This window comes from Caretta caretta, chromosome 3 (genome assembly GCF_965140235.1).
Source record: "Caretta caretta isolate rCarCar2 chromosome 3, rCarCar1.hap1, whole genome shotgun sequence".
Taxonomy (NCBI): domain Eukaryota; kingdom Metazoa; phylum Chordata; order Testudines; family Cheloniidae; genus Caretta; species Caretta caretta.
The window spans coordinates 68929796-68951522 of record NC_134208.1 but is presented as its reverse complement, the minus strand read 5'-3'; the positions used below and the strand labels follow the sequence as shown (position 1 = coordinate 68951522).

Genomic DNA, 21727 nt, shown 5'->3' with positions numbered 1-21727 from the left:
GCAACTGAAAACAGGGTCTCATAATGGGAAGTGTCAGGCAATCTTAATAATAGTCAGTGCTATCAGCCCTGTCTGTGATACACAGAAAAGGAGAGGGAGGAAGAACTAAAAGCCAGGGAGACAGTATATTAGTGTTACTATACTTTTGCAAAAATTTGCTATTGATGATGGAAAGTCTTTTAGTCTTTGCTTGCTTGAGCTGTTGCCTGTATATATCTATTTATGCTTTTCCTCATAATGAAGTCACTGGCAAACAAGAGGTGAGAAGATACATACTTGTTTGAAACCAGTGTCTAGGTTAAACTATTTGCTCAAGTCTGCATTTACATTAACTGTGCAAACTTCACTTTGATATGTTAATTATTTATTCTGGCATACCATACACTTCAAGTTGTAGCAGATTGAATTGCAATGAAAGCTGTCAAATGCTTTCTGAAAATCAGTTAGGTTTATGATGAATAATTTTTGCCATTCATTGCTCTCTTCTATGATTACTCTTAGCCTGAAAGTCTGTTCACTCATCAACTTCCAAGTTGAAATCTAGCCTGCTCTTCTCTTAGGTCAGGTCTATACTATCAACTTAGATCGGTATAACTGCAGCGCTCAAGGATGTGAAAAATCCACACCCTGCAGCAATGCAGTTATACCAATCATTGTTCTGGAGGGTTTTCCTGGTTCCATACTTTGTTGAAAAATTCAGTGTTTTTATCGATGGTGATGGTCTTATCATCACCAGCTTCCAACATTTTCCTGGGGACTTGCGGTTCATATGCAGCTTTCCCAGGATTTCACTTTTTTGTGATGTGAAATGTTGCAATGTGCTGTTATGAGTGTTTAATGTCTTTGTAAAAGTCAAGTTTCTTGTGTTTAGCACCTCTTAAAAGTGCTCTGCCCATCACTCTTTGTTCTTTTCCTGTTGTTAAGGTCTGATCTTGTGTCATGGGGTATGCTCACAATGAAGGTGCAGCCTTCTGGCTGCTCTGGGATTACCTCCGCCTAGACTGATATCCTTTTCCTGTCTCTCAGGCCTGGTGTGGGGTAGGACCCCATTACACACCCTCCCCTTCAACCCTATAACCCTTAGGGGTATGATGCCTTCTCCCTGAAAGTTAACGGAGCTGGGCCCTCAGGTCATCTCTTTCCAGCGCCAGGTCCCCCACCATGAGAAGGAGTCTACCCTTCTCCTCCATGGTGTCCTGAAACTTTCCTCCTGGAATTCTGACTCTTGGAAAGCCATTTGCAAGGCTTGATCAGCAGCTACCAACCTCCCTTGTAGCTTTTGCCTGTGTTCCACAGACTCTCCCAGGGTCTGAGTTCCCACTGCATTCTGATTACCCTCCATATTTGTCCCCGAATCCTTTGTCTGTCTTTGGATGACTCTTTGTTCCCTCCAATTTCTCCTCACTCTCTATCTTCACAGCACCCTTGGCCTTCTCTACAACCTATGTGCCATGACCCTACCACAAATAAAATATCCTGCCAGCATAGCTTTTACACACAGTTTTATGCCAGGTATAAGTACTGTCCTCCAAACATTCCAGTCAGTTTTGTCCACTTGCAGCAGGGCAGGCTGAGGATCAGGGTGATATGGGCTCTTTCTTTGAACTCTGAATAATCAGAGAACTCTTTTGATGCTACAGTGGAAGAACACCAAGGTAATGGCTCCACGGTGGAGGATCCTACCTTCTTTAATTTTTACAGAAGTTGTCCAGGACACCTGATTTTGAGGTGAAGCCAGTCCAGGAATCTATAAGGACCATGATTCAGAGCTGCCTGGGCCAGAAACTCCAATCTGTTAGGGTTACCTTTTTGTTATACCCTATTTAAACCAGCTGGTGAAGATGTGGCAGACCCTGTGATGCAACTACTTCCCAGTCTCAAAAGTGCTCAAGAAAAAATATGCCCTCAAAGATGCCTATGGCTAAGACCACTACTGTCTTGTGAAAGTTTGGTGGCAGGGATGGCCAGGGCTAGAGGGAAGATGAGCCATACTTGGAATACTGTGGTCTAGATCCCTGAACTGTGGTGCTTGGATTATTCAGACAAAGGGTACACCAGTCTACATCCTCAAACCTTTCCATCATGAACTACCAGGCTTTCATGTCCAAAGTTAAGGTGCAGATATGGAAGAAGGCCTCTACCCTGACTGATTTTATCAAGAGACACACTAGGCGTTTTAGAAGCAAGTCTGTGAGAACATAGACCTAGCCCAGCATAAGGCTCTGGTGGCCTCTGATGCAGGTGAGGCTGTGGCAGGCATAGATTCCTGTAGGTCTGATTGGCTGCAGGTATGATTTCCACTAGGGGTCCTTGAAAAGCTCTTCCCTTGCACTACAGAGAACTTTTTGGGGCAGTCTTATTTGCTGAGGAAAATAGAGACAAAGGCCACACTCTGTACATTTGGACCTGTGACTCATCTGATGGATCCCTCCTTCAAGTCAGAGAGGGAAAAGGCTCTAGTACACAAGCTGGTTGTAGTGTGAGTGACGAGCTTCAAAGGAGGTCAGTACCACCTTACATATAGTGTGCTCAACCTTAACAACACCAGAAACCAAATTATCTTAACCATTCTTTCAGCAAGCACCAGAAATAGAAGGGGTTTTGAAAGGTTCCAGATCATTTAGCTGGCTTTGCCATTAACAGTAGTTTACTGGGACCTCTTTGCTATTTTACAACCCTTGGTCTTTTGTCACCTTAGACACATTGGTCCTGAGCATTGTTTAGAAGGTACTATAAGATCTGGTTTACAGAAAACTCTCCAGATTGCTACAGGAAATGTACTTCCTCCTGGCGAAGAAACACCAAGCTTATGCTACCAACCAAAAGAAGGGGAAGGGATTTTATTCCAGTTATTTCCTGGTAGTCTGACAGACAGGCGGTGTCTAGCCCATCCTAAATCTCAGGAAGCTGAATCAATATTTGAAGATGGGAAATAAAGGTAAAACATTGAAGAAATAGACAATAGCATATACTTAGTGTTTCCAGTTCTTGTGATTTTTATTGCAAGTCTCACAATATTTGGTGTTTTTCTTCAAGCACCAGCACCTAGAGAAATATAATTAGGTGAGAATCTCTACTTTCATTAAAAAAAGTTTCCAGCCCTCATGGTTGTGAAGAAGAGCATGTTTTTAATCTTATGACTTAGAAATAAAGACAAAGAAAATAACCCTGAATTTATTGTTTTTAAAAATCTCATGATTTTGAGGTGCATGACTCAGGATTTTTCAATTCTTGGTGTTGGCCATGCTGTATATGGTAAAAAAAGATTTTCATAATGTATGTAAAATATTATTTTAACCTGTTAATGTTCCTTTAAAGGAGTCAGGTAATTCATTTTATTTCCCATAAACAAGAGAGAATGTGTAGTCATTATCAGTAAACAGCTTCACTATTGAATAAACATTTCGACTTCCCTTGCTTTACACAACCTGACAGCTGTTTATTGTGTAATAGGCTACTTAAAACTACACACCATCAGTTCTCATAACTCTAGTAAAATAAAATAACAGCAGTGGTAACCAATTCAGCACATCTTTATTTTTGAGAAAATGGTCCTTTTAACATGCATTTTTAATATGGTTTCATTATATTATGAAGCTTTGTTTGGTGAACAGAAAATATGTAATATTTTATTTAACTGATTCATTTTTTTATCAACTGAAATGTTTATGATGCTTTTAGGTGCAGTAAAAGCTCATTCTATGAACAGGCTTGAGTATATTTTAAAAGCCTTATTTATATTCATGTATATTTTTGGTATTTCACTTGAAAAACTGTAGTATTTAAAATGGTATTTACAATCTAAATTATATACTTTCAGAGAAAACACAGGCATTTTATATTTACCATAGTGTATAACCTATGACATTAGAGCTGACTTTTGGGACCCGCAAAGTCTGGTACTACAAGTCCCCCTGCCTTATTTAAATTTACACCAGTTGCTAGGGTTGAATATTTAAATTTGATATCTCCTGGAGATTGTAGTTTATTCATTGTCTGGTACTCATCCTCTGCAGCTGCCCAGGTCTAGACTTTGGTGTCTTTGAAAATCATCACACGTCTCTTTGATTTTGGGGAGGACCCTCCATCAGTTTGTGGCTAAAGGGAGCAGTAAGTCACTGCAAGCTTGAAATTGGCTTCCTGCAGCTAAGCTAATTTATGCTTAAGCAACTTTATGACCTCTGGCCACAAGGAGGGGTAATTCAATAGCATGAGGGGACAGGAGACTCAAGAGGACAAAGCACAGGATGTAGAGCAGGGTTTCTCAAACTGGGGGTCGGGACCCATCAGGGGGTCATGAGGTTATTACATGATGAGTCGTGAGCTGTCAACCTCCACCCCAAACCCTACTTGCCTCCAGCATTTATAATGGTGTTAAATATATTAAAAAGTATGTTTAATTTATTGGGGGGGGGTCTCACTCAGAGGCTTGCTGTGTGAAAGAGGTCATCAGTAAAAAAGTTTGTGACCCACTGATGTAGAGCAAGGGACTCCCAGGTTTCAGTCCTGACTCTGCCACTGACTCTCATTGTGTCTTTTGTCAAGTTGCTTAAACTTTCCATATGAGTTTCCTTATCTGTAAATCATCAGTGATAATACTTTCTCATATAGCTCTCACTATCTGAATGATACAGTTCACCAAAATGGGGTGGTACAACCATATCAAGTTTGGTAGTGGTGGAGAAACCAGGATTTGAGGCTGCATTAGTTCTGCCCTGCCTCACTGAAGAGATCACCAACTGTAAAGGCAAAAGTTGGTCTGCATATTTCCCGCCTCATCCCCTGTGCTGTCATTGATGCCTGAACATAGCCAAAATCTTCCAATGGCTGAGGTGTTCACATCTCTCAGATTCTTTGGACAATTTTCCCTTGAAAACTTTGTTAAATGTCTCAAGAATGCCCTGACCCAAGCACTAGCTGCTGGGCTCCATTTTTCCTGAAGCAAGAGTCTGGGGATGACCTGAAGGTTTCTCACACTCTCCATCAGAGAGTTATTCAGTTAATTTTGGACATGTGCTAAAGAGCTATCTTTCTCACTTTGTTCATAGTAGTATAATGCGGGTGGATAAGAATCACTTACATTTGCAGTGAGGAGGGGATTGTTTCACAGGCCAAAAGTGCTAAGACCAGCTCTATATGGCAAAATATGCCAGCTTTTCTGCAATCCAGCTAATGGATTGTGAGTGAATATTATTAATGTGTCTATTTGTTCATTTACATAGGAAAAGAATAATGCTCATATCGTGTGGAGCAATGCCTCTTGGAAAACTTGGAAAGCCATTATATTTATTAACTGTTCTGTCTGTGTATTCTGTTTTCTTCTTATTCCATATTACTAAGAAATTACATGTTAAAAAACCCCTTTATTTCTTAAGAATTCAGCTGCTGCTCCTGCTTATTCCTCTGTGGAAATCATCATCTTCTTACTCTAACATCACAATCATTTCTACTGGAATATCACAAATAAGATGATGACTTCAGGCAAGGAATAAGCAACAGAAACTGCTGAACTTATAAACAACCGTTTTTTAGTCCTGCAGATGTTTTTGGTAATAAAGAATGAGGGTAAAAGTACAAAGACAAAATGATATGAACAAAAACATATTTCTAAATAGAATTTTTAAAATGTTTTCTTGGCAGCCTCAGTGTCTCCTTAAAGTAGATTGTTTTCCTAAAAAATGATTTGTCATAATTGCATTGAACACAGAACTCTAATGAAATATGTAACCTCATGTGTTTCTTGTTGTGATATAAAATTTTCTCTACATTTTTTTACAAAAAAACTAAAAATTGGAAAACTGGAAAAAATAGATGATGATTTTAAAAAAATCATAACTTTTCCATTTTAACCAAAGGTCTGAATATTTGCTTAACTGCTTTAAAATATAAAATAAACAATGATTTTTCAATAACTAAATTACATATAATGGCAACTTTGCCATGATCCCATCATCTCACAAACTAAGCAGGGCTGGATTACTATTTGAATGAGAACATGCAACAGTTGTAGGAACAATGTGGTGATTCACTATGGTGAAATTATCCCTGACTCATTACCGAATCTGTGCTCTAGCATGGTACCAAGAGGCACTGCATGGCTGCAGGTGCTCTTTTGAATGAGACGTAAAACAGAAATTTTGACCATTTGTGGTCATAACAGATACTGTGGCAGTATTCAAAGCAGTAGAAATAATTACTGTCTGGTTACCTAAATGTTTTCCCTTCTGTATTTTCAGTTGGATACATTATTTTTCACATGTCCTAAATTGCTGTATAATGTTGCTGTATGTACTTTACCTCAGAAATGGCTGCATTGCAGTGGTAGATGGAAGTATGTGTAGTTGATATTTCAGTTTCTTTCCTACTTCAGGTTCCTTTTGCATGAAAGGCGATACATAAATGCTAGATGCTATTGTTTTTGTAAAGAGAACAGCACTTCTTTATTAAAGGACTACATTAGATAGCGCAGTTAGTGGGGAAGCTTTTCAACATAATGAAAGGAAAAAGTTATGCTTTTTTATTCTATATGAGCTAACAGGATTACCTTAAATTTGCTGAACTTTAAAGGAATCTATTTATTCCATGACACTGATTCATGTGGTATTGTGGGATCCAAATTTCCATTAGCTGTCTGAAAATATTCTAGGGAACTAGTGATTAAGGGAGGCTCCATGGAGTCCTTAGTTTGATGGAAACTTCCAAATTTGAGGCCACTGAGTACTGGGTTCCAAACAGGTACAGTTCAAACAAATTTGGAGTCCCCTGCAAAGCTATTCAATTGGGCACCTATATGCCAGGACTAAGATTCAGTGTGTGATCACCTGTCCTCCATACCCGTACCTATTCCCAACCCCTATATAGTGCCAGGTGAGTTCACTGTGCATTGGAATATAGACTACGAAATATGTACAAATTGAGGTTTGTGATTGTGGGGACAGTTACAAGAATAGTGGATGGTGGTTTTCTGTTCACTGGGGAGGGAGACCATGTAGTCTGTCCCAGTCTGGGCTGGGATGGAGGGAGAAACATACTGATTATCCCCCCCAAAGGGCTTTGTTGGCATGAAGTTGCTCTTTCTCTCCAGCACATTGCACTAGAATGGGTGTGGTGGCCCCATAATCTGGCAGACCCGTATGGCTGCAACAGGTTTGGAAGCATTGTCAGAACTGGCTCTGGTTCCACAGATTTATCATCACTGGGTTAAGAGCACCAGCAGCTCATACAATGAATCTCACTGCTGAGCAAATTGTTCAGCACTCAACCCCAATCCTATCATAGCTGAGACATCTTCCCCCTTGTCCCATCCAGCACAAGCTGGAACAAACAACTGCCAAAACTCGCTTTCAAGAAGTGGAATGATAAGTTTCTCAGATTTCCTCTACAATATGTAGAGGTGGGAGTGGGGGAAGGATGGAGGAACACAAAGCCAAGAAGGGAGACTAGAGAGAGACCCCTGGGGGCAGGATGTGCAATATGTCACTCTGTTTCCCACTAGGAGGGAAGTTTAATCTCTCACTCTCAACTGCTAGGAAAAAGCTTGGTGAGGGAGAAGGGATTCTGGTGAGGGATGAGTTACATTTTGGTGCCTCCCAGACCACATTTAGTCTTAATCACCACTTCAGGAAATGGTTGCGAGTGATACATGAAGTGATTGTGGCAGATTGACAATATCCAAAACAGTCTTTGGTGGTATTTTGTATTAAAATTGCAATTGTGTATGTGGTATTGTGGCATTTTATGTACCTTCTCTAGTAGAGAGTGATGAGGCTAATGAACTTCTCTGTTATGTGCCTTTGAGGCCTTCCCCCTGGAGATATCCACACACACACTAGTTCAGACTGGAATTCCCAGGGGCAGAGAGGCAAAGAAAGGGTTCGGGGATGAAAAGACTGGATTTAAATGGACTCAAGGCTTCTTCCTGATCCAGCAAATTCCCAGGACCCCAGTCCATGGAGGGCCCCAATCCTTAAGGTAGAGTTGGGAGGACTGGGCATACCAGAATCCATGTTAGCGTGAACTCTGGTAAGCTTCTTAGCATGCAAGAAGGTTCTTTTACTGTTTTTAATATGTTTTCTCTGTAATGCTTGTACCTGAAGAATAAAGTAGGTTAGAGAGAACTTTGAGGTACCTTATATCTGCAGAAATCACCCTGTTATCAGTCTCTGAAGGAAAAGCAAGCAGATCTGTTTAGGCAGCCTGTCTTTGCTGGGAAATACACAGTGAAGACAGGGAACTGCAGCCTGGACATACCCTGGTTAAAAGAGAGTGAGAAGTGGGTCTCCTCACCCAAGAGAGGCAACATCTGGGGAGCTGGAAGCTGAGAGCTGGATGACTGCGGGGAAACACAGGTGCAGTTGCCCTGAACTGTGACATATTTGCAACAAAGCTTGTTTACAGTGATTACTAAGGAATTGTTCTGTGACTTTTTCAATCCTCTCCAAACACATACATATTGAGAAGCCTAGAATGATTGTGGTACACTGGTATTTTCAGCATTGTTAATGCTGAACATGTATATTGTGCTCAGAGTACTTTCTGTACTCTTGATAAAATGTTCAACAGCTTCTAAAAGAAAATGTGCCTGCACATTAAGATAGGTGCTTTTACAAGACCAAGGTCATTTAATCGTGGACTGGTAACTGCAATGTTCCTTACTTGCTAAGATCATTGCTATAACTTGCGAAGACTGTGATCAGCAGTTTTCTAAAAGCATTTAGCTCAGTGCATTGGCAGGTGTTTGCATTTTCTGGAAAGATCTATCTTCCAGATTGCTAATGAGTAGCCAAGCAAGCATACAGAGAGTTAATAATACTGCTTAATTGCCACAGTCACATAGAGCAACCACATAATTTATTGCTATTCTGAGCCTCTGAACACTAGAATAATGATAAACTATATGACAAAGGCTTACTGAGATTGCTAGTTAGTGAAAGTCACTGACTAGAGTTGAATATCTCTCTGCCTCTAGCAGGTGATTCTTCTTCCTGCTTCATCAGAAAAAAGGAGCATATAAATAATTTTTTTCCTTGGCAGCTATTGTTATAATATACTTTCCAAATCATTACGCAGCCAAAAGTTTCTTCCTGTGTTTAAACATCCACAGTGGATTAGAAAAGGATGTTGTGTTTTCCTGAACACACCTAATGAAATATAAATGTTAAATGAGTCTGTGTTACTTGAACATCTGGTTGGAATATCACTTTTAATACATGTATAGTGAACTAAGATACCGTATAAGGAAATGTGCTAAAAATGGAAAGACAGGCAAATTAGGGGATCAGTTAATCTTGCAAACAGGATAGGAGATGTCTCCCCTAATCCACGTGACCACCAACAGTCACAAAGCTTGTTATAGCAGTTAAATGGTTTTTAAAAGTATCTGTAGTCAGCAGAAGGATTACTTCTTTTTAAAAAAGAAATAAATGAGTTTGAGACATGGAGTGCTAGAGCTGACTTTTTTATGGTAAAGTTTCATGACTTGACTGGCCTAAATTAAGCAGTTTAGCTAAATTGTCTCATAGTGTCACTTTTACTTGACACGTAAAATCCAAGAGCCTCCTCTCCTGAAATTAATAGCATAGTCAGAATAAATGCTGAACAAGTGTTGATGGTTGCATTTTTAGAATTTGAAGGTTAGACTTGTCCTATATTGCAAATGGGGTAATCCAGATTTGGGACTCAGATTGGCAGATTAATTGCCTTTATCTAGAAATTAGTCCAAAATATGTTTGAGAGTTTTCACTGCACACCTACTAATTGTTCCAAGGACTTTCCTGGCCTTCTTCAAAGTCTGTATCCCTGAACAGCAGTAAATTCCTGTGTCAGTGATGGTAAGTGGATAGACAGTAGAAATGCAAATTTCTGCTAATGAAATAACCAGTCCTCTTTACTGTAAGGAAAAGTAATTACCGTACCCATAAAAGACTGCATCACAGTTGTGATATTACCTTGACTAGCATTTGATTTGAAAACTATAACAGAGCTAAACACAAAACTAACAGTTAAATACAGATTTCTACGTACAAAGAGGCTTCTTGGCACAAACTGCAGTATATTGGAAAATAGTTGCTAAAGCATTAGATAAAGTTCTCAAGTTGCCATGGTTACTTGGGCATTTTGCATTTTATCATAGGTTAAGATGCATAGGATGAAGTATCCAAAATAAACAGGAAGAATAGTACACATTGAACTAAAAATCTCCAAATCATTCAGCATCATCTAATAGAAAGACAAATAGCTCACGGTATCAGCTGCTTGCTGACAAATCTATGAATGAATGGAGAAAAGAGGCCTGAAGGATATTTAGAACATGTGTGATTTAAAAACCCATGTAATTTTTGGAGTTAGAATTTACTTTATTTTTAAAAGAAAATAATCTCTAAAAATGTAAAGAGTGGAATATTTTTTATAAGCTAATTCTGGTATTGAAACCTAATGTTTGGCTTTGAGACCTTTAACAATGAAGGTTGATGGAAACACAGATAATGCATTTCATACACTTAGGCTGGCAGTAGCATTTATACAGGAAGCAGTTCATCCCCATGGAAACCTATTTGCATTTGGGACATTTGTACTGGTTGATTTTTTTTTCCCTAGAGTAGCTGATGTTTTAGCATAATATAATTGCCATATATTGACAACAGATTTCAAAAGTATTTTTAAAATGTCAAGTAGCTGAGCATGTGTACATTGGAGATGTTAAGATATTCAGCTAAATGTAACTTTAGGTGTAGGATGAAGAACTGTTCCTGATGAATTTTAGGGCAATGTTTGGCCTTCCATTATCTATCACAACCTGAAGGAACAATGCCTTTAAACTAATTTAATAAAATACATTTATCTTTAAACTTTTTTTTTAAAACAGGTGACAAGAGAACTGAAACAGTACGACAATAAGATTATAGAGTGCAAATTTGAGAACAACAGCTGGGTCTTCATGAGGCAGAGAATAGACAAAAGCTTTCCAAATGCTTACAACACTGCCCTAGGTGAGTAGAATAACTTACTTTTGCACACACATTTCCTTTTTACCATTTCAGTAAACTTGGTTAAATGGACTCTGGCAGAAAATTTAGTCCCAGAATTTCATCTGCCTTAACATTGTTCTAATTTAATGAGGGAAAATGGTCTGTATTCTCAATATCTAGTTTAGGAGGCTGTGTTTTTCCACTATAACCTGGTCTTGCAAAGACTTATATATGTGCCTTAACTTTATACACCACAAGTAATCCCAGTGGCTTTAATGGGACTTACTCACTGGGTGAAATCAAATAGGCTACACTCCCATTTGTTATGTGCCGGCTGGCTCAGGTTAAGGGAATGTTTAATTGCAGTGTAGATGTTTGAGCTCAGCCTAAGTCAGCTGACACGGGACAACCATGGGTTTTTAATTGCAGTGTAGACATACCAGTTACTTCACTGAAGCCATGATTTCCTCTGTCGTGTGTGAAGTAAATGTGTGTGAGTTCTTTGCAGAATTGGGACCATATTTAGTCAAATATATTCTAACGGTATGCATTTATGTGAGACTCCCCCAAAATATAGTTGTCTTAGCTCTACAACACAGTTAACTAACAAATACTATTCCCATTCTATGTTGACTTGTGCTGATGCACAAAGAAAGATACTTTGGCACATCAACATGCTACATAAGTTGAATTTGTTAACAAAAAAAGCCATGATAATTTCAGCTCTATTCAAGATCATTGTTTGCCAGATGGAAGACAAAATTAGTAGGATAAAATGTAATTTCAAGCTCCTAAAATAGTATTACAAACAATAGAGAGTAAAGCAAATGAACGCTATGAAAAAAAGTTGTCCTTATAGGGTTGTGACACCTTCAGAGTCTCCTATAGACAATAAAAAAAGAATCCTCTGAAAATGCAAAAGAGCAATTTTCTTTCAGGTGGAATGAATGAGTTTAAATAAAGATATGTTGGAATAATATGAGTAACAATAGTCATACTGAACTGGCATTTTTGGTGGTATCATAAACTTAAACATGGTATTCAGAACTACTAAGCTTTCCAGGAGGCATATGTATATTGCTACTTTTTCTTTAAAATTATTTCACCCATGTGAATTTCTGATAATCTAGTGAAATTAAATTGTTTGGATGAGCAAATTGAAATTAGCCATTTGATCAAGTGACAGTAGGACTGCTGGTGCCTTTTGGGAGACACCTCAGAATTCAAGCAGCTCCACCACCGTAGCAGCTTTGTGCATCTCCTGCAGCCCTCGCACCACCAAGAGGGAAAGAGGGATGGGCCACTAAAGAAGAGATACCACTGTTCCACCTCCTAAAGTTTTTCCCCATCAGCACCAGCATTTCCTCCCAGTTGCTTCAACAACCTCTTTTCCTTTGGCCTGCCCCCGCCCCCTCCCCTACTTCCAAGCAACAGCAACTTTTCCTCTTCCTTCCTCCACTCCCAGCATGCACAGCTTTCCTCTTCTTCAGCTCTGCTAGAGCTGTCTGACATTTTTTTTCTGACGAGTTTTCTCACCAAATATACACAGAGAGAGAGGTTTTTGTAAAAAAAAAAAAAAAAAAGAAAGGAAAAGGGAAGAAAAAAAAGAAACTTCTCATGGGAAATCATTTTTTACAATGAAATAAAAAAAATCTATGAGGAAAAATTGCATTTTTGGTTCAGTTGTTGAAAAAAGTTGGTTTTGGAGTTTTGATAGGTTCCCTCCCCTCCTTTCTTAACTTTTCCCCATTGGAAAAGGTCTTTGGTGAGGAGGAGAGACCCAGCTTTTTCCACATTTGAAAAAAGCTGGAAAGAAATAGTAAAGCTAAAATAAAGTGAGAGTGTGCTACATCTTTCCCTTTTTGAACTTTTTTCTTTTTAGACTTTTCCAGTTGAAAAAAGGTTTTTAAAAAATTGTGATTTTTTTTTATCCCATTAGTCCTGGTTATCCTTTAAAAATGGTCACACAAATTTACCAGCACAGGCTTGCTGGGGCATTAACTTTTTTATTTTTGTAATTTTTTGTTTTTTTTGGCAAGGCTAGCTACTTTTCATTATAATACTGTGTTTAAATGGACTAATACTGATGCATACAGAAGAACTTTTTAAAAAGCACCTTTATACCAAAAATGTTCTTAATTATAAAAACCATTGATATTAGGGACGGTTTTATTCATGTTACATTCACATTGTGCATGCTTCCAGAATTACAGTGGTATGAAAAGAATATCTTCAGTGGCCCATGAAACCATATTTTTAATTGCTAGTCATGAAGATGATTTTACTTTATATCAGTTGAGGGAGAGAAGTTTACTCATTTTCTTTAATAGATCTCAGGGCTCAAAAGAGTAACAATTGTTCTTCCTCACAAAACTGCCTCTGTAGTATAGCTGATCTTCCTCATACTATCTCTCAAAATCTTTTATAGCCTTATCTTATATTTTTGTCCCAGCTAGTCATGGAATTCCACCTTAAATCAGTATATCTTGCTTCTAGTCTTTTTTCCTAAGTCCCATATTTCATAAGATGAGATCAGGTTGCACAGGCAAAATGATAAAAAGATATTTATTTCAGAATCAAGCCTTTTCATAAATTGTTTGATATTTGGTGAAAAATCCAAAGACTTAGCTATTTCAGTTCCAAGTTTGTCAAAATGGATAAAATCATGTATTCCTACCTGTTATGATTTAGGTAGAGCTTCAGAGCCAGAAGACACATTGCACAAGAGCTTTGTTGCTACTACTTGCCTAAGTAATGTGCTAATTTCTCACATGTATATTGGATTTAATTTTACTTTTTGACAAAGAATTATTCTTTAGACTAGAAGGCTAGACTAGATGCCTGTTGGGACAGCAGTTCTTTACTCTCTGTAGTCCTCAGCTGTTTGTGAGCAAAGTAGAGTAATTTCATCCCTAACACAAAAGTTCTATAAAATATATGTTCAAAGCTGAACATTTGTGCCAAATACTATCATTTATTTTGCAAATACAGGATCAAATTGCTCAAGTGTTGCATGCAGCCCATCAGTTAAATAACGTCAAAATGTGTTCTTTGTTCCCAGCTGTGTGTAACAGCATCCAAAATCCAGTCACAAAGGAAATGTTGTTTGAGTTCATTGATAGGTGTACAGCAGCTTCTCAAGGACAGATGCAAAAACATCACCTGGATCCTGACGCTGAACTCATGCCCCCACCTCCTCCCAAAAGACCACGCACCATAACCTAAGGCCACAGTCCGAATGAATAGCATGTTGTTTACAAATCTGCAGAAGGTGAAATGAAAATGTGTGTGGATTAAAAAACATTTGCAAAAAAGTCATTCTATGCATCCTGTAAATATCTAGATGCATTTTTTTCAAATGCCACATCATGAACCGACATTCTTTTTGTAACTGGCAAATTCAACCTTACTTTGTGGGATTTGAAGATTTGAAGATTGAAATATCCAAAGGTTTAGACAAGAACAGTATAGAATCAGTGGAAAGCTGCCTTGTTTATACATGGATATCTTTCACCTTTAATTTATAATGTTAGCAATCTGGAACTGTGAGAAAACATTGAAACACTGTACTTTTTAGAATCTGTGTTTCAAATATAGTGGTGTTTCTTTTTCTTTCTTATTATTTAATTAGTTCAGATTTGTCACCCTTGGTATAATTTATCTTAGTGTTCCTACATTTCTGAAACTCATGTTCAAGAACAAGCAGCAATGTTGTTTGTGCACTGTATTGGTTTAAAAAAACCTTATTAGGTTTACTAATTTTAAAATTAGCTGGGTTTTTTGTTAAAATATTAAAGAACTGAATCTTTATTGTTGTAAATAGCATCCTTTCTAAAGGAAATGTGCTGGGTGGTCGTGGGGGTTTTGGTTTTGTTTCCATTTCATTTCATTTCAATTTGAAGTCACACGCCTAATTTTAGGGTCAATTTTAGCTCTGCATTTTAAGTTTATCTGTAGATAAGGAACACACATGAAATCCCTAGTATTAAGGTCTCTGTTTTGAGACCATTTCTAATACAGGGTTTAGTTCTCCACAGTGAAGCCATTATAAATAATACGTAAAGGTACACCTCACTGTGATATGCAAGAGTAATATCCAGTACTAATGATGTTGTCTTAGACCCAGGTGCAAAATGGCAAAAGAAATGCCAGACAACATCTTTGATGAGGAGGTAATGCCAATGGAATAGAGCCCTGTCACAGGAAAAGGGCCTCCTGTTTTTAGATAAAAGCAGGGCAAAGGCAAGATATTTATTGGTGGAAATTAACATGCTGAATACCAAGACGTTAATTTTCAAAGCAGCAATCAGTTGTCCTGTGACGGTATTCTAATCCGCTGACTTTATTTCTGTTATACCCAATGATGAAACAAATATCCTAATGGCTCTTGCTGCAGTACAACTGGAAGTTGTTCACTCAATTAAGATGGAAAAGCTGCATTCTAATAGACATATGGAGGCATTGCTCTGCATTTGAACTAACTAGAAACAAAAGTAATTATAAAAATGCCGTTTTAAAGTTTTCTACACAGTTAATAAGCTGGTGTTTGGCTATACTGTTATTGATAAATAAGTATAAGTATAAATGTGGGTGATCCATTCATTCAACAGTCTGGTTAACTAACATAATTTCATTTGATATAATAAATGATCCAAAATCGTTTATATTTAAATGAGTTTTAATGTTTGTAAATAAAGTTAACTCATACAGTATTTTTTTCTATATGGAAACTTTAGGGCTATGCTTTGTGGGAGGCTCCTCCAATTGTTTCAGTGTGGATAAACATACACTGTATCATTCACATGGTAATCCTAATGTGTCTTTCCTGGGATATTACATAGATGTGTTAGGGCACTGAAGAGGTTTAAAAAGTTGCTTTTTTTGCTGCAGTAAAACTTGAGGAAAAAATGTGTTCATCAAAGCTCATGTTTAAACCATACATACTTTCCAGTTATTATCTTTATAACAGATATATCACCTATGCAAGGTTGAAAAATTATCTCCCCAAAACAACCTTATGAATTTCATGTGAAAACCTATGCAACCTCAATTCATCCTTCATGGAAACAACAGTACATTTCTTTTCCACATAGTCTTCGTTGTATTCTTCCCCAGACTTACAGCCGTACTGTTGAGTTAAGTGATGACATATATTTTATCAACAATCTCTAGTGCTGTTTAAATGTCTATGGTAATTGCAACCTTTAACTGAGAATGAGATGTGTGAAAAGAGCATTTTGTTTTAAATATTTATCCAGATTATTTCCTCTCTTCCCCTTCCCACCCTCCATCTCTTTATTTCAACAGAATTTTAAAGTTTATCATTTGTCATTTTCTTTAGTGCGTTGTAGCCTGCCCTCGACGTGCATTCCACCCAGTTCATGAATGCACTGTTCCCCTTAGCATATTTTGACAGTACTGTTTTTTCCACTCAGTTTTTAAAATTGGAAAATATTGAAGGAATTGTAAAGACATTCAGAGATGTTCTGATGGTTTGGGAGATCTCTGCTCAGATTTGACTTGAAGTTTCTTCCTGCACTGCAGCTCTGTAGCCTTTGAAAGAGGCTGATCATCTTAGGTTTTCTGGACAAAGTTTTTTTTTTTTTAAAAAAAGGTACTGGGAAGAGTAGAGTGAAGAAGCAGATGAAAACAATGGAATTCCACTTGGACCAGCTGTTTGTTTGTTTGTTTTTGTTTGTAGTATGAGACCCTGCTCTCTGCTACTGGATATTCTGAGATAGGAGTCAAGGGGGAAAGGAAGAGCCTGTGCCAAAAAACCTGAGAAAAACTCAACTGTCTGCTCTTAGGATATAGAGTATGAACCCATCCTCTAAGTTGTTATTTGTTAAATAGTACATGTACAGTTACATTTTGTTTTCAATGGAGTTCTCTGAAAATGTCAGTATGTTCCTCTGCAAACTCTGTATGAAGTATTTTAATAAAGTCAATGGTTTAAAAGAATGGACGTTCATTTACTTGTGCTAGTGGTCTAATTGTTTATGCTTACGATATCCATCCATCCCACTGCCAGCAACTGGGTACTCAACCAATACTCAAGATTCAAACAAAAGAATTTTACATGATTTTCAGAGGTCAGAGGTTGAACTCTGTGGGCTAGAAAGCCTATGCATAAGCATTCCCCGAGAGCCAATATGTGATATAGCTCTTGGCTATGATAAATATTTTTTTAAAGCAGAGTTTTCCATTCTTACTGCCTGAGAGGGAACCGAGGAATTGGTCAATCAGAATAACTTTTTATAATGTGCTAACATATATTACATTATTAATTATTTATGTAAACATCTACTATACAAAAAGACCAAACAAAATTCAGTATTCCCCCACTCCAGTTAAATTCTCACTGGATACTAAGAAATACATGTTTGGGGATGCATGAAACACTGAATAATTTTATGTAGGCTTTGAATGTTTTGCAATAGTACATGTTCCATCTTCCTATATTGTGTTAAGCCAGTAAAATAAATAAAGTCCCCAAATTAAACCTTGTCTTACTGTGTTCCAGATACCTTCACATATTTCTCTCTGTGACACTACTTCTTTGGATGCATATTCCAACTCATAGGGTGTGCTAGCTGATGCAGCTCAAGAGGTGGAATCTGCTCACAGCAGTGCTTGTCAGAGCACTTGTGCACCCCTGCTATCCCTTCCCTCTTCCTTCCTGAACATTTTGGAGGTGAGGTTATAGAAGGGGGAGTGGCACCCTCTGCTGCCTCAGTTCCTTCCAAATGCAGCCGCAGATGGATATTAGCCTCTCTGTATCCAATTGGATCTGGAGCCTTCACTCAAGAATAATTTAATGTCTTTGTTTAGTGTAGTTTTACTTTTAGTGTAGTTTTCAGTATTAGTTTTAGCGGTAAACTTATTAAAGGAAAAAAGGTTTTATTCTTAGCATAGATAGTAGATACATCTTTAGTTCTCACTACTGGATCTGTGGTGGGTTGATTTTAAAACCCTCACGAGTGAGTCTCAGAGCCCTGGTCCACAGACTTGAGCTCCCAGCACTAAAAACAGCTGTGTAGATGCTCAGGCTCTGAAGCTCATAATGGGGGAGTGGGTTTCAGAGCCCGAGCCCCAGTCCGAGCCACAATGTCTACACTGCTGGTTTTGGTGCTATAGTGTCAGCCCAGGCTCTTAGACTCACTGTTCTGTTTTTTAAAACGCAGTGTAGACATAACCTAAGAGACCTGGCTTCAAAAGGTAGGTGCATCTCTTGTCCAGCAGTTTTCCCAGGATCAGGATGCCCATAGTAGATGCTTGGCATGCATCAGGGAGTGTCAATCTCCCTCATGGTGGTCTATCTGCAGCACATTTTCCCCCAGCATGCTCAAGGAGCACCAGAACAGGCTGCAAGCCTTATTGCTGCAGGAAGGTCTGGCTATGAATGGTCCTGGATACAATACATGTGAGAGATCTGTACTCAAGGTGAAAATACCAGTGTCTGCTTTTAGCACCTTGGGGACTAAAAAGAAGAGCAATATGTATAATACTGTGCTCTCTTTCCGAGGATCAGTTTCAGTGCTTTGGTGCAATCAATATCCAAATTATTGGATCCAACACTATAGTGCTCAGATATTTGGTTGATACCAGCCTCTGCGGTAAGAGCCAAACCATGGGAGAAACCTTCAGATCCATCTACTTCAGTTCTGAGAAAGTTTGTGCAAGACAAAAAGGCTCCTGCTTGCAAGGACAAGTCACATTCAGGAGATGCCTCAGATCCATATGATCTGGATCCAAGAATATCAAATCCTAACCCAAAGACTCAGATTCTGGCTTAGGGTGAATCATAGACTAATAGAAATGTAGGGCTGGAAGGGACCACGAGAAGTCATCAAGTCCAGCCCCCTGCGCAAAGGCAGGACCAAATAAACTTAGACCATCCCTGACATGTGCCTGTCCAACCTGTTCTTACAAACCACCAATGATGGGGATTCCATAACTGCTCTTGGAAGCCTATTCCAGAGTTTAACTACCCTTAGAGGTAGAAAGATTTTCCTAATATTGAACCTATATCTCCCTTGCTGCAGATTAAGCCCATTACTTCTTGTCATACCTTTGAACATAGAGAACTATTGATTACCATCTTCCTTATAACAGCCTTTAATATAGTTGAAGACTGTTGATCAGATCCACTCTGTCCTCTTTTCTGAAGACTATACATGCCCTGTTTTTTTAACCTTTCTTTATAGATCAGGTTTTCTAAACCTTTTGTCATTTTTGTTGTTCTCCTCTGGACTCTCTCCAGTTTGCATCTTTCCTAAAGTATGGCCTCCAGAATTGGGCACAGTACTCCAGCTCAGACCTCACCAGTACCAAGCAGAGTGAGACAGTTACATCCTGGGTCGTACATATGACAGTCCAGTTCATGCCCCATAACAATATTAGCCTTTTTTGCAGCTGTCACATTGTTGAATCATATTCAATTTGTGATCCACTATAACCTCCAGATCCTTTTCAGCAGTACTACCATCTAGCCAGTTATTCGCCATTTTGTAGTTGTGCATTTGATTTTTCCTTCCTAAGTGAAGTACTTTGTACTTGTCTTTATTGAAATTTCAACTTGTTGAATTTAAACCAATTCTCCAATTTGTCATGGTCATTTTGGATTCTCATCATGTCCACCAAAGGGCTTGCAACCCCACCCAGCTTAGTGTCATTTGCAAATTTTGCCTAAAACTTGCCTAAAAACTTATCTCCCAGTTCTGAAAATTGCATTGGATCTGAAAGTTGTTCTAGGGTTGGCAGTAGTTTCTTTATCCACTGTTCGCATGGCGCCAACCCTTACTATGGTAGCACAAGTGAATGACATAGATTTACAGTCAGATCAGTTACCAGATCTGCAAGAGACAAAGAGTGTCTACTTGCCTAAGAGAGGTTTCAGAGTAACAGCCGTGTTAGTCTGTATTCGCAAAAAGAAAAGGAGTACTTGTGGCACCTTAGAGACTAACCAATTTATTTGAGCATGAGTTTTCGTGAGCTACAGCTCACTTCATCGGATCTCACGAAAGCTCATGCTCAAATAAATTGGTTAGTCTCTAAGGTGCCACAGGTACTCCTTTTCTTTTTGCCTAAGAGAGTAAAAGGAATGCTCCTGCTACTTGTTCTTCTTCAGTGTCCCCACCAGGGAAAAGGAGGAGGTCAGTAACGTTTGTTTGCTTTTCTCTGTTTTGCATATGCATGTCCTGTAGTTTCCCCATTTACTTCCATGTTGCACCCAAGATTGGCTCTGAGGTTAGATCTGCAGGCCAAGGAAGAATCAAAATATGCTAGACGTTACAGATATACCTCCAGATTCCATTATCAGAAGAAGGAATGCACCTCGAAATATGGTGCCTACAGATCATCACACCCTTCCAGATTTGACAGACATGGACTCTGAGTTTCGTTACTGGCATGATTGGCAGATTCTGCCCTGGTCTGGAAGGCCCTGTTGTTCCAACTGCAGACATCTGCGGGATTGCTATTTGGGGCTCTCTACATACAGTTACCAAACATTACTTCCTAGACCGAGCTTCTAAATCGGATGCTTAATTTGTCAAGGCAGTACTTCAATCCTTATTCAGTTAGGACTCCAAGTTGCACCTTCCATTTATGGAGTACTGGTTGACAAACTATCCCTTGAGTAGGAATATGCAGCAGAAATGAAGGTTACTTACCTTTAACTGGAGTTCTTAGAGATGGATTCTGCCTATTCACACTTCCCGACCACCTTTCCATCTTCCTCAGAGTCCTAACGGAATCTTGATTGTGGGGAGATGGTGGAAGGAACTGAGGGAGTGGAGGGCGCCTGACCTTCAGAATGTTCAAAGACACAGAGGAGAGAAGGGAATGCTGGCTGCACCAAGACACCAGTGACATTTTGGGGGTCCAGTGTCACACACACCCTCACCCAAACTATAAACAAGTATTGAAATTATTTACAGTGCTTGAAAAACTTTAGTTTTTAGTCCTGTGAACAGTCATGAAATCGCTGATCTTAAATCATGTAGTTGTAACTATCATGCTTTTCCCACTCCCAGTTGAATTCTGATTTGATTTTAGTGGTCTCTGTCTCAAGAATGGCTAGAATCCAATGGTGTTATGCCATTTGGAATCCTCTAACTTTAGTGGTTCTCCTTCATAGATAGGTTTACTACTGGTAACAGTGATTTCCCCCCCTCTGTTACTGCAGTTTAGGAGACAAGGCAAAAGCAAATTATCACAGGAAACTGCCAGTTTTATTCTGCATCCTGACAGTTACATGGACGGGGTCCCCAGAGCAATCACCTTCCTAATCTTCAGAGTAGAGGGAAAGCCTTGAAATTCATCTCTTAAAAAAAAAATTTCTACCCTCTTTTTCTCTGTTTGGTTCGGAAGGAACAGCCTGGAGCATTTGGTCTGTCTTTATGCAGCAGTGGCTCCCTTCTGACTCAATGCCTTAGTGTAGCGGCAGCATTGTGGTAGGGTGCCAAGTTCCAGTCAGGGTCAGAGAGTGGTTGTGCTCGGAGTAGTGTAAACACATAGGAAAATATGGTCACCACTCTGAAGAACCTTACAGTCTTAATTTGAATCAAGGTGACAGAAGTGAGTGGAACAAACAATAGGAGGGAATGTGGAAAAGGCGGTATAAATAGGAAAGTTGATCCAGGAATTAAAAGGTGAGAGCAAGGGGGGGAAGACCCTGAGGGCTCCGACGGGTTGTGGCCATTGGTGATGAGCACCCACCAGGCTGAAGGAAAGTTCTAACATGCTGCTCCCCACTG

General features: G+C 38.9%; 1 protein-coding gene across 4 annotated transcripts in view; it reads left to right on the top strand.

Moving 5' to 3' along the window:
* The window catches only part of RNGTT (RNA guanylyltransferase and 5'-phosphatase), a 451332-nt gene extending 434404 nt beyond the window's left edge, over positions 1 to 16928 (top strand). For 3 of the 4 annotated variants that reach the window (XM_075126571.1, XM_048845050.2, XM_048845047.2), the window contains 2 exons: positions 10865 to 10988; positions 14029 to 16928. In XM_075126571.1, the coding sequence (XP_074982672.1) occupies positions 10865 to 10988; positions 14029 to 14192 (288 nt within the window). In that variant the 3' untranslated portion in view covers positions 14193 to 16928. The remainder of the gene's footprint in view (positions 1 to 10864; positions 10989 to 14028) is intronic. The other variant, XM_048845051.2, reaches the window with a different exon arrangement.
* Positions 16929 to 21727: the final 4799 nt, after the last annotated feature.